Source organism: Salvelinus fontinalis, chromosome 37 (assembly GCF_029448725.1).
Source record: "Salvelinus fontinalis isolate EN_2023a chromosome 37, ASM2944872v1, whole genome shotgun sequence".
Taxonomy (NCBI): domain Eukaryota; kingdom Metazoa; phylum Chordata; class Actinopteri; order Salmoniformes; family Salmonidae; genus Salvelinus; species Salvelinus fontinalis.
Genome location: NC_074701.1, coordinates 12,061,746 through 12,074,950, shown reverse-complemented (window position 1 = coordinate 12,074,950; position 13,205 = coordinate 12,061,746). Strand labels below are relative to the sequence as shown.

Here is a 13,205-nt window from a genome sequence, read left to right as displayed (position 1 = left end):
ACTTCCTAACCTCCTGCCCAATGTATGACCATATTAGAGACACATATTTCCCTCAGATTACACAGATCCACAAAGAATTTGAAAACAAATCCAATTTTGATAAACTTCCATACCTACTGGGAGAAATTCCACAGTGTGCCATCACAGCAGCAAGATTTGTAACCTGTTGCCACAAGAAAAGGGCAACCAGTGAAGAACAAACACCATTGTAAATACAACCCATATTTATGCTTATTTATTTTAACTTGTGTGCTTTAACCATTTGTACATTGTTACAACACTGTATATATATAATATAACATTTGTAATGTCTTTATTGTTTTGAAACTTCTGTATGTGTAATGTTTACTGTTATTTTGTATTGTTTATTTCACTTTTGTATAATATCTACCTCACTTGCTTTGGCAATGTTAACACATGTTTCCCATGCCAATAAAGCCCCTTGAATTGAATTGAATTGAATTGAGAGAGAGAGATGTTTGTTTGTTTCTCTGCTTGCTTTGATCCTGGCTTTGGACAGTACATCTGAGCTTTGCTTTTTCAAAGTCCTTGACTAATGATGGGCACAATAACAGTACAGTCCTCCGCACTAAAATTAGTCAAATCAAGAGGCAGCGTGAGTGCTAAGAATAGCGTGGGCACGAACCTATATAATGCCAATTCTCTTGATGAGCTCTCATGTGAATGAATGAGAAGTGTGTTGAAAAATGAAGCTACATGAATTAGGACAGGGACAGGCACAGCATTAGATTGACAATGAAAGTTCCCTAGAGATCACATTTAGTGATTCAAGTCTTGGATATAATGGTGTTAATCAGGTGCCATCATTTCACATTAAAATGACAAGAATGACAGAATGAGTGCCTTAGATAATTGATTTTTACTTTGTGTGTGCAGGCTTTCCCTGATGCTGGTAACTGTCTTCTCTTGCCTAATTATCACCATCACCTTAAAAGTTAAAACCAAACTGACTTTGGGAGTATAGATGTCCTAACAAAATGGCTATTTTTTGTCACGTAGTGTTACAATCTTTACAATTGTTGCTAGCTTGTTTTATTTGAGTGTGTCTTGGCACAAGTGTCTCTGCTTAGGGGATCAAACCGGTTGAGTTGCCAGGTCAATGGAACACAGGCAGAACAGAGGGAAATGGTCAATAGAGAATCTCCATAGAGAATCTCAGCCACTCACACGTTGGAATGAATTATCTGTGGAAAGAGGTTGACCCTAATGCAGGAGCTACTACTCATTGAACACATCACGGACATTTTTCGGCTGACAGAAACCTCCCAAAACTACCAGAGTATTTCTGATTCAGATATCCACCTTCTCTGATAGATAATATTGTCACGCCCTGACCTTAGAGAGCCTTTTTATTTCTCTATTTGGTTAGGTCGGGGTGTGATTTGGGTGGGCATTCTAGTTTTTCTATTTCTTTGTTGGCCGGGTATGGTTCCCAATCAGAGGCAGCTGTCTATCGTTGTCTCTGGTTGGGGATCATACTTAGGCAGCCTTTTTTCCACCTTTAGTTTGTGGGATCTTGTCTATGTCTAGTTGCTTTCTGCACTACACATAGCTTCACGTTCGGTTGTAGTTTATTGTTTTTTTTGTGTTCATCAAAATAAATGATGTACGCTTACCACGCTGCACCTTGGTCTGATTCTTCCATCAACGAACGTGACAAATATGCACTTACTCACACAGACGCAGTCATGTAGCCTAAATGCACATTCGTAAATGTCCTCTTGTTCCAACATGCTAATGGCTTGATTGTCAAATGAATCTGAGGACTTCATTTTTCCAAAATCCACCCTGTCGAATTGTGGTCTTGCCCCTGACGTTCCTGATGAAGGTGTTTACCGTGGCATGAAATGTGGCGATATCTAAAAATACAACAGGTCAACAGGGGGGTTTGGGAGGGGTTAAACGATTGGCCCTCTATTCAAAGAGTGTCAAAATGACTATCTCGAGAAGGCGGTGGGCCTATCAGGTTATTCTTGGGGCGCGGCTGCCGGACCAGACAGTAGGCTGAGAGAGGGGTAGAGAAGTGTGGTCGAAGACAGCTTGAGGATGGGCAAGAAGGTCACCACAGCCCCTCTTTCAGACACAGCAGAAGGTAGAGGGCAGCGAGGTGACGCGCTGTGGAGCAGATGGCATAGCTCCTCTTTTCTTCCTCCATTTCCTCTTTCCATTCTGTCCTCTTCCACCTGTGGAGGCGGACACTTCCTGAGGCTCTGCCCAACCTCCCCAGGAATCCAGGATCCAGGTCATTTATCACTGAGATCTACACACACTGTGCAGTAGCTCCATGCAAGACTACTCCACAGCAAGCTCAGTATCATTGTCAGGTCAAGAGAGGAGTCCCTTTCTGAGCCCCGTTCACTTACCCTTTCATGAACAAGATAAGACTCCTAAAGAAACCATGAACCCTCTCCTTTGAGTCTATCATATATGTTTGTAATGAGACAATACGAATGGAGACAAATGGCATCTCTCCTAGAATGACAGTGTTGGCAATAGCCAACAACTTTGTTGGATTTCTTGAATGTCTGTTCAATAGTTGTCAATGGCAGAGTGCAGATTTTTAAACCTATCTTCGTGAAAGAAAACTGGTGAACGGATCTGGGTGTTGTTTGGTGAGTATTTAGGGTATTTAGGGAATGTAGTTCTATGTGGATGTGCACAGTTTCATTCTGGAATACGGAGGATTGACAAAAAAAAGACGAGAGTCTTTTTAACACGCATTGCCCAATCAACACTATCATCGCCATTATAATGATTGGTTAGAGTACAAATCAGATTGATTGACTGTTTTCCCCCAGTGGAAAACCATCCAACAGGCACCTGGAGACATTTACAGGGCTAAGAGTAGATCTCTCTCAAACGTCTGTTATTTTTTGTGTGGGTGACTCTAACCATGTGAACTATGAAGCCAGGCACTCTTGAGTATTTCCCCCTTCTCTCCTCTCTTGTTCCACATAAACTGCAGCCATGTATCGGTTTCACTTTTCTCCGGGTGAGTTGACAGCCTGACAAGACTTGAGAGGCAAGGATACACAGCGTCCTTATTCTGTCACCCTCCTCCACTGGCTTTGACTGGCCCAGACACAATACATTCTAGCCTGTACAGCACATCTAATAAATCACTGTCCTCTGATACAATAACGAAGAGTTTACTCAAGGAGCTATGAAATTACCAGCCTTCAACCTGATCTATTTCTGTCTCCTCTCCTCTATTAGTTTAGGGGATGGCTGAGTTGAAAGAGAACTTTTGTCAGTACGTGAAAGCATGACAGTGATATTGTGACAGCGTTGCTGCATGCACAGTATTACGCCACATTGCAGTTGGAGTGGAAGCCCATACATTTATTGTTACAGCTATTCTCTAGGCTATAATACGATGCAAACCTATGTGCTCTTGGGTAGTGTAGCGTAATACAAACATACACCCATACCGTATGCCAATATTTTTTTTTAAAGGATTTCAAACGTAGCACACAAAAGCATCCATGAATGTCAAGTTCATTTTCAGTGATAAAAGTGTAGTATCCCGTTTGCTGGTGCATGAGCTGAGGCTGATGCATGAGCCCCTGTGGATCTAGTGTCTTATTGAACGGGCCAGTCATCAATCTAACGGCCCCCACCTCAATCTCCCGCACCAGCTTTCAATGCAAACTGTCCTGATATCATCACCTCCCTCAATCACCCCCATAATCTGCATGCGGACACATTGATAGAGCTGTAGAATGACCTTACATCTTTTTATATGGAGGTTTATATTGGGATATTTCCGAGTGCAGAGGCTCTTTAAAAGGTCAGGGAAAAGGGTTGCAACTAAAATCACGCAGTGGGACCTGCCTACATGGTATACCCACCACCAATCTTCGATTTACATTTTCCCTTCCGTGCTGAGTAAATAGGATGGGTGCCAGTAGAATGTTGCTGAGAGTAAACTGCTGTTTAAAAAAAGATTGCATAGGGAGAAATGTAAGCTGTTTGGACTGCAAAACACATCCTTTTTTTCAGCGAATCAAGCTGGTTTTATTCACACACATTATTTAAGTCATGAATAAGCACACATGCACGTAATTGCCAAAATAAAGGAAACACCAACATGAGGGCGCTGGTCCACCCCGAGCTGCCAGAACAGCTTCAATGTGCCTTGGCATAGATTCTACAAGTGTCTGGAACTCTATTGGAGGGATGCGACCCCATTGTTCCATGAGAAATTCCATAATTTTGTTATTTGATGATGGTGGTGGAAAACAATGTCTCAGGCACTGCTCCAGAATCTCCCATAAGTGTTCAATTGGTTTGAGATATGGTGACTGACACACACACACACACACACACACACACACACACACACACACACACACACACACACACACACACACACACACGCACACAAACACTTTAAACCCCCTATGCATGCACGCACGCACGCACACACACACACACACACACACACACACACACACACACACACACACACACACACACACACACACACACACACACACACGCACACAAACACTTTAAACCCCCTATGCTCCTTGTGAGACCCCTCTTTCAAAGTCACTGAGATCTCTTCTTCTAGCCATGGTAGCCAAAGTACTGGGCAACTGGATATTTTTATACATGACCCTGTGTGGAAGCACCTGCTTTCAAAATACTTTGTATCCCTCATTTACTCAACTGTTTCCTTTATTTTAGCAGTTACCTGTATGCTAATAACACAGAGGGGAAGTCTTTATTTTTATTTTTTTATGTTGAATTAAATTCATTATTAGAATTTTTTATTATCATATTAAATGATCTGAAACAGGTGCACAGAATGGTATTATTGTCACGTTCTGACTGTTATTTTCCTTTGTTTTGTCTTTATTTAGTATGGTCAGGGCGTGAGTTGGGGTGGGCAGTCTATGTTATTTGTTTCTATGTTTAGGTTTGTTCATTTAGCCTAATATGGTTCTCAGTCAGAGGCAGGTGTTTTGCATTGTCTCTGATTGGGAGCCATATTTAGGTTGCCTGTTTTCACTGTTGGTTTGTGGGTGTTTGTCTTCCGTGTCAGTGTTTGTCGCCACACGGTACTGTTTCGGTTCTTTGTTATTTGTGTAGTGTTCAGTTTATATTATTAAAACATGGACACTTACCACTCTGCGTATTGGTCCTCCGATCCTTCTCGCCTCTCCTCGTCAGATGAGGAGGAAGAGATAGACAGCCGTTACAAGTATGGTGTATTGCTGCATTCACGTGCAAAGACCACCTGGTTGCTATTCTATTGTCATTATTTTAACCCAGATTTACTGAATCATTTTATTGAAGAGTTGATACTGCACTGTACCACTGTTTACTGACCACAACCTTACTTTGGTGAAGTCAACCAATGGGGACGCGTGTTCCATTCATTCTATTTCTATGGATTTCATTCTAAGCGATTGCCAAAATCTGATCAGATTACTTTTGAAGAACTGGGCCCGGGACAACATGCATTTTCAGGATTGGATAATTGGTTGATGCTCCCTTGTAATTTAGTTTATTGCGGTTCTGGACATAGTATAATAACAGTGAACTGTTTATTTCAGTGGTGGTAGAATTGAGAGGCTGTTGATTGGTCTGTTGATTTATTGCAAGGAGGAGCAAACAAACACAACAATGTATGAATGAAATGGCCCGTTATACACTTCCATATACAGTGGTGTCTGTCACACTTGTGTACTTTTAGTCAATTTATCACCTTGTATCACAGAATACACACTCTTAAATGTGTGTGCTATGTGGGAGCACTCCTCTTTAATTGTTAAGGCAGACGGGACCATTTCAGATCAGAAAGAATGGGATTTAAATCCTAGAAAATTGCAAGATTCTGAAACTGTTAGGACTAATCCCATAGTAATTACTGAAGTCGTCACAGCTTAAAAGTATTTGTCCATGCAGTATTAGTTATGCTTCCTCAGCTGGACAGTGAAAGGTTCATTGTTTTCATTGTTACATATTCCAATGACCCAGTCCCCCATAGAAAAACAGATAGTTCTTCACAGTGATGTTGAAACTGAGCTCAATCTCAGATCCAATGCATTTAGTGTGGCTCTCTGTTTGACCGACCAGCCTGGATAGGGGAGAGAGGGTAAAGGGAGTGAGAGCTAGGCCCTAGGGTCGACTCCTCAATGTGCCTGGGATGCTCTACTTAAAGATCTTTAAATAGGGTTCTCCACTAGGATGCGATAGCCCCAGTGACGTACAGTATATCTGCCGTTTCGGAGGTATCATGGGATGTGCTTTACCTGAGCATCATGGGAAACTGAGCTAGATTGTGGACAGCAGGCCATTACAGTATATCTCAAGCAGATGAATTTGTATGTCCCAGCAAAGCTACCGTAGGAAAAATAATACCATGCTTCCTAACAAGAGGCCATTAAAACGGCTACGCTCACTAAGTTACTGTATATTGGGATAAATGTTTGCAAATGTCAACATCTATCTTAATAACCAACGTTGCATTTACAATGTGAACTGACTTGTCATATGAACCCTGGCCATCGCAGCTTGTCCAGTTCAGTTGATTGGCCTTAATCAGCACAATTCAGTTCTGTGGCCCGGGAAAGGGATTGATTGTGACAGTGGACTGAGCGGAGAAGGCTGTAGCTGTTGCGAGCGGTTGCTAAATGATCTCCAATGGATGTGGAGGCTCAAACGGAGGCTAAACGGGGGATGCTGAATGCTCCCCTATCTGCAGCTCATTACCCACCTCTCCATTCCCAGGAGGCTTGGCACCGGTTCATGCTGAGCGCTCTCCTGCCAGGAGGAGGTTGATTACAACCATTTTTCTCGATGAGGCTTTCTCTCTCTCGCCCACGCTTATACCCCTCTCTCCCTTTTTACCTCGCAGCCACCACAGGCAATTCATTTGTTGATTTAGCTTTGTATCAGTCACATAGATAAGAATGCTCAGAGAAAAGTGGGTTGTGAATGACAGAGCAGAATGTTTACTCGCTAAGAGGCTAACAGAAAGCAGCCAGGCATGATGAAAAGACTAAAATGATGAATCATACATCAGCATCTAGTCCAACAACAGAACACAAGTATAGAAATCAACCCAGATTAGGCTCTTTGAAATGAGATTGCAGTAGTGTGCAGCCGAGCGGGTAGACAGATGGGAGTGATGTACTGTATGTAGCCAAGGTGGCATTGTATGGGTGTCTGTGAGGGAAACATGCTTATGCGTTTCTCTGCCAGGGCTCCACATACTCCAAACCCAGATGGGCAAAGATATCCTCCTCTGAAGTTGCCGGTAGGAATAGTTTCTGGAGAAAGAACAAAGACAAAATTGATGGTTGGATTCGGAAACATTGTAGACATAAAATATAAACTACATGTCCAAAAGTATGTGGACACCCCTTCAAATTAGTGGTTTTGGCTATTTTAGCAACACCCGTTTCACACCCGAGCACACAGCCATGCAATCTCCATAGACAAACATTGTCAGTGAAATGGCTCAGTGACTTTCAAAGTGGCAACGTCATAGGATGCCACCTTTCCAACAAGTCAGTTCATCAAATTTCTGCCCTGGTCAACTGTAAGTGCTGTTAATGTGAAGTAGAAACGTATAGGAGCAACAACGGCTCATCCGCAAAGTAGCAGGCCACACAAGCTCACAGAACGGGACCGCCTAGTGCAACACTCACTACCGAGTTCGAAACTGCATCTGAAAGCAATGTCAGCACAATAACTGTTCGTCGGGAGCTTCATGAAATGGGTTTCCATAGCCTAGCAGTTGGCTGGAGTGGCTCTCTGCCATTGGACTCTGGAGCAGTGGAAACGCGTTCTCTGGAGTTTTGAATCACGCTTCATCACCTTGCAGTCCTACGGACTAATCTGGGTTTGGCGGATGCCAGGAGAACGCTACCTGCCCTAATGCATAGTGCCAACTGTAATGTTTGGTGGAGGAAGAATAATGGTCTGGGGCTGTTTTTCATGGTTTGGGCTAGGCCCATTAGTTCCAGTGATGGGAAGTCTTAACGCTACAGCATACAATGACATTCTAGATTATTCTGTGCTTCCAATTTTGTGGCAACAGTTTGGGGAAGGCCCTTTCCTGTTTCATCATGACAATGCCCCTGTGTACAAAGCGAGGTCCATACAGAAATGGTTTGTCGAGATCGGTGTGGAATAACTTGACTGGCCTGCACAGTGCCCTGACCTCAACCCCATCGAACACCTTTGGGATTATTTGGAACGCTGACTGCGAGCCAGGCCTAATCGCCCAACACCAGTGCCCGACCTCACTAATGCTCTTGTGGTTGAATGCTGCGGGGACTTGCTTCCAATCTTCCAACATTTAGTGGAAAGCCTTCCCAGAAAAGTGGAAGGCTGTTATAGCAGCAAAGGGGGGGACCAACTTCATATTAATGCCCATGATTTTGGAATGAGATGTTCAACGAGCAGGTGTCTTCATGTACTGTAGTCTGCAACATCACAAACACATAAATAGACTGTGAGAGTTGACATGGCTTGACGGCAAGAGGCCACGCACGCACTGAAAACATCTCAAGGGTCAAACCATAGAAGCACAAGTCTGATTAGATCAGTAACTCAAGATGAGATCGCTATATCAATGAGTCAACATGGTCAGTTACTAGACTTTTCTCTTCTGACTCACAACAGTACCCCTTGAACCAAAGAAAACACAGTTGCTATGATTTGATGAAAATCTAACCTATCAAGATGTGCATTAACTCATATAAAGTAGAATGGAGGCCATCATTCTTATGGTCTAACATTTGCTACTGAACAGTAAATGTGCCAACTCTGACCATAGCGTGAACACCCAGATTTATATCCGGCTACCTGCGTCCTCCTCAGAGTCATAAAAAAAACTCTGACCTTGCTCTAAGTAACGCTATGTTTCAGTGGTGAGCCTGACTCACCTTGTGAGTGTGAGAGGCCCGGTGAAAAGCTTTAACCCTGACACATTCTGCCTTGAAATGCTAAACGAGACCTGGCACACAGAAATGAGAAGAGATGAAAAAGTGTGGCCTTTCCTGCCAGCTAACGGCAGATGATAACCAAGCATAACTGGTAGGTGAGAGTGAAAAGCACTTCTAGGCATATATCCCGCCATGCCAACTCGTTATTTACAATGCAAATGACAAGGGGGATGTTAGAGGCCCTAAGTGCATGCTGGGTAAAAGCATTCAGGCCAGCCACGGTCCAGTCTGTTTAAACACTCTTTCAGTCTTCATTTGACTTCTATCTCTGTTGATAAAAATCTATCTTACAAACAGTCAAGGATTGAATCTTGATCCTCTCAATTTGATTATGACCTGACTCTCAGCAAATGCAGCCATGCCCGCAAGGCACACACACACATGCGCACACACATACAAAACATATAGAAAACAAAGACTTTACCCAACAATACAACACAAAAAAATAGTAACACAAGAAGAATAAAATAAAATACGCAAGAATGGAGCTACATACAGGGAGTACCAGTACCAGATCAACATGCAAAGGTACGAGGTATTTTAGGTGGGTATGTACATGAAGGCAGGTTAAAGTGACTAAGCATCAGGATAGATAGAGTAAAATGAAAAACAGAGTAGCAGCAGCAAATTATGAGTGTAAAAGTGTGTGTGAGTGTGCGTGCGTGTGTAATGTGTATGTATGTGTGTTTGTGTTGTATTGGTCTGCGTGTGGTGGTGTATGTGTGTGGGTTCTGTGTGGGAATGTCAATATGGGACTCACCAACTGGATTTTGTCTTATGTAGCAAAATTTTAAATGGTGTTTTTTACATTGGATAAAAGAAGAGACTCAGAGCTATAAAATTGCATTTCATACACTGCATTTTTGAGGAACAATGGGAAAGTAATTCTGCTTTGAAAGTTGATAAACTTGTAAACTCACTTTTGAGAAAATGGCTTTGAATGTTTTGGTATCTAGTGAAGAGCTCTTCTTTGTCTACACCCATTCAGCATCGTTCACACCCTCTTAAGCTTTAGCCCCGCCCATTTAATTTCGCTCTCGGAGCATTCAGAGCACACTAGACGCTCTGGCCGATGATTTGTTTACCTCATGAAAACAGCCTAATCAGCACTGCTATCAACAATTTCATTACGTTTGTTTTTTTTGCCGATGTTTACTGACACCGGCCATATTCAAAGGGTGTTGCACACTTTAGCTTAAGACATGAAGCTAGCTAGCAAGGTAAACAACGTGTAAGGTCACACACGTCACATAACGTTAGCTAACGAGCCAGCCAGCTAAATAGCAAAGCAAATGGCTCTGGGATACGAATAATTATGTCATGCACGTTAGCTAGGGTGCCAGCCAGCTAACGTTAGCTAGTTAGCTAACATTACACTTTATCTTAAGACATGTAGCTAGCTAGCTAGGTAAACAATTAACCTAGCAAGGTAAACAATGAGTAAGATCACACACATCACGTAACGTTAGCTAACGAGTCAGCGAGCTATCATTACTACCCTGCATGAATCTGCTGGGAGCTAACCAACCAGGTTCAATGTTAGCTAGCTAACATTAGGCTCTAACTAGCAAAGCAAATGGTTCTGGGATACGAATAATAACGTCATACACGTAGCGTTAGCTAGAGAGCCAGACAGCTAACATTAACTAGCTAGCTAGCTAACAGATTACCAACACAGACTGACCAGCTCAAATAGACAGAAGCCTTCTATATGGCAGATGAGGCCCGAACTCTCGGCATGTCCACCCCACTCAGTACCTCAGCCAATCATGGCTAGTGGGAAGGTTGCTGACTTTTTCTGTGGCTTAAACAAAAAGGCTAACAATTTTATTCGTATTTAAAGATGGCATACAAGTTTGTTATTAAGGCACAGGAATGTTCACATGTTCCAGAAGGCATTTCAAGCCAAAAAAACACGTTTTGATAAAAAAATCCCCCAAAATCTAAATGGCTCTCCTGTGAAGTCGTGACTTGCGACATACGCCTAGTTTCCTGAAACGGGTCACATATAGTGTGTGTGATTGAGTGTGTAAATAGTTTGTGTATACAGTTGAAGTTGGAAGTTTACATACACCTTAGCCAGATACATTTAAACTCAGTTTTTCACAAATCCTGACATTAGATCCTAGTAAAAATTCCCTGTCTTAGGTCAGTTAGGATCACCACTTTATTTTAAGAATGTGAAATGTCAGAATAATAATAGAGAGAATGATTTGTTTCAGATATTTTTTTTTATCACATTCCCAGTGGGTCAGAAATTTACATACACTCAAATAGTATTTGATAGCATTGCCCTTTGAATTGTTAAACTTGAGTCAAACGTTTAGTATAGCCTTCCACAAGCTTCCCATCATAAGTTGGGTGAATTTTGGCCCATTCCTCCTGACAGAGCTGGTGCAACTGAGTCAGGTATGTAGGACTCCTTGCTCGCACACGCTTTTTCAGTTCTGCCCATAAATGTTCTATAGGATTGAGGTCAGGGCTTTGTGATGGCCACTCCAATACCTTGACTTTGTTGAAATTTTGCCACAACTTTGGAAGTATGCTTGGGGTCATTTGGAAGACCAATTTATGACCAACATTTAACTTCCTGACTGATGTCTTGAGATGTTGCTTCAATATATCCACATAATTTTCCTGCCTCATGATGCCATCTATTTTGTGAAGTGCACCAGTCCCTCCTGCAGCAAAGCACCCCCACAACATGATGCTGCCACCCCTGTGCTTCACAGTTGGGATGGTGATCTTCGGCTTGCAAGCCCCTTTTTCCTCCCAACATAACAATGGTCATTATGGCCAAAAAGCTTTATTTTAGTTTCATCAGACCAGAGGACATTTCTCCAAAAATGTATATCTTTATCCCCATGTGCAGTTGCAAACCGTAGTCTGGCTTTTTATGGCGGTTTTGGAGAAGTGGCTTCTTCCTTGCTGAGCATCATTTCAGGTTTTGTCGATATAGGACTCGTTTTACGGTGGATATAGATACTTTTGTACCTGTTTCCTCCAGCATCTTCACAAGGTCCTTTGCTGTTGTTCTGGGATTGATTCGCACTTTTCGCACCAAAGCATGTTCATCTCTAGGAGAAAGAATGCGTCTCCTTCCTGAGCTGTATGATGGCTGCGTGGTCCCATGGTGTTCATACTTGCTTACTATTGTTTGTACAGATGAACGTGGTTGTCACGATCCTCTTCCTGGAAATGACTGGACCAAAGTGCAGCGTTGTACGTGTTCATGATATTTTATTAAATCAGAAAACTAGAACAAAAATAACAAAGAGAAAAACGAACAGTTCTGTAAGGATACTAAACTATACAGAAAACAACCACCCACAAACCCAGGTGGGGAAAAGGCTGCCTAAGTATGATTCCCAATCAGAGACAGCGATAGACAGCTGCCCTCTGATTGAGAACCACACCCGGCCAAACACAAAGAAATAAAAACATAGAAATAAAGAAACTAGAATGCCCACCCTAGTCACACCCTGGCCTAACCAACATAGAGAATAAAAGCCTCTCTATGGCCAGGCCATGACAGTGGTACCTTCAGGCGTTTGGAAATTGCTCCCAAGGATGGACCAGACTTCTGGAGGTCTTGGCTGATGTCTTTTGATTTTCCCATGATGTCAAGCAAAGAGGCACTGAGTTTGTAGGTAGGCCTTGAAATACATCCACAGGTACACCTCCAATTGACTCAAATTATGTCAATTAGCCTATCTGAAGCTTCTAAAGCTATGACATAATTTTCTGGAATTTTCCAAGCTGTTTAAAGGCAGTCAACTTAGTGTATGTAAACTTCTGACCCACTGGAATTGTGATACAGTGAATTATAAGTGAAATGATCTGTCTGTAAACAATTGTTGGAAAAATTACTTGTGTCATGAACAAAGTAGATGTCCTAATTGACTTGCCAAAACTATTGTTGGTTAACACGAAATTTGTGGAGTGGTTGAAAAACGAGTTTTAATGAAGTGTATGTAAACCTCCGACTTCAACTGTATATTTTCTAACAAGCGTGCGTAGGGTCAGTGGAAGATAGAGTTACAGCATTAAAACCTTTCCACAGAGATGAGTGCTACTGGCTCTATTCTTCCCAACTCCATAGTTCCAGAGCAGACTGAGATTTCAGGAAGCAAATAAGTCAAAATACACACAGTGACGGGGAAACAGGTGGTTACATATAAGAGCTTTGGACAGTCAGTTCTAAAGTTGATTTAGCTC

The 13,205-nt window shown here is 42.3% G+C and overlaps 1 protein-coding gene and 1 long non-coding RNA gene across 2 annotated transcripts in view; one reads left to right on the top strand and one right to left on the bottom strand.

The window, feature by feature from the left end:
• LOC129836155 (uncharacterized) overlaps positions 1-13,205 on the top strand; it is a 209,314-nt gene that overhangs the window by 63,442 nt on the left and 132,667 nt on the right. The gene's annotated exons all lie outside the window — the stretch shown is intronic.
• dntt (deoxynucleotidyltransferase, terminal) overlaps positions 6,799-13,205 on the bottom strand; it is a 140,789-nt gene continuing 134,382 nt past the window's right edge. The window contains exon 11 of the mRNA XM_055901993.1: positions 6,799-7,304. Within this exon, the coding sequence (XP_055757968.1) occupies positions 7,218-7,304 (87 nt within the window). The 3' untranslated portion in view covers positions 6,799-7,217. The remainder of the gene's footprint in view (positions 7,305-13,205) is intronic.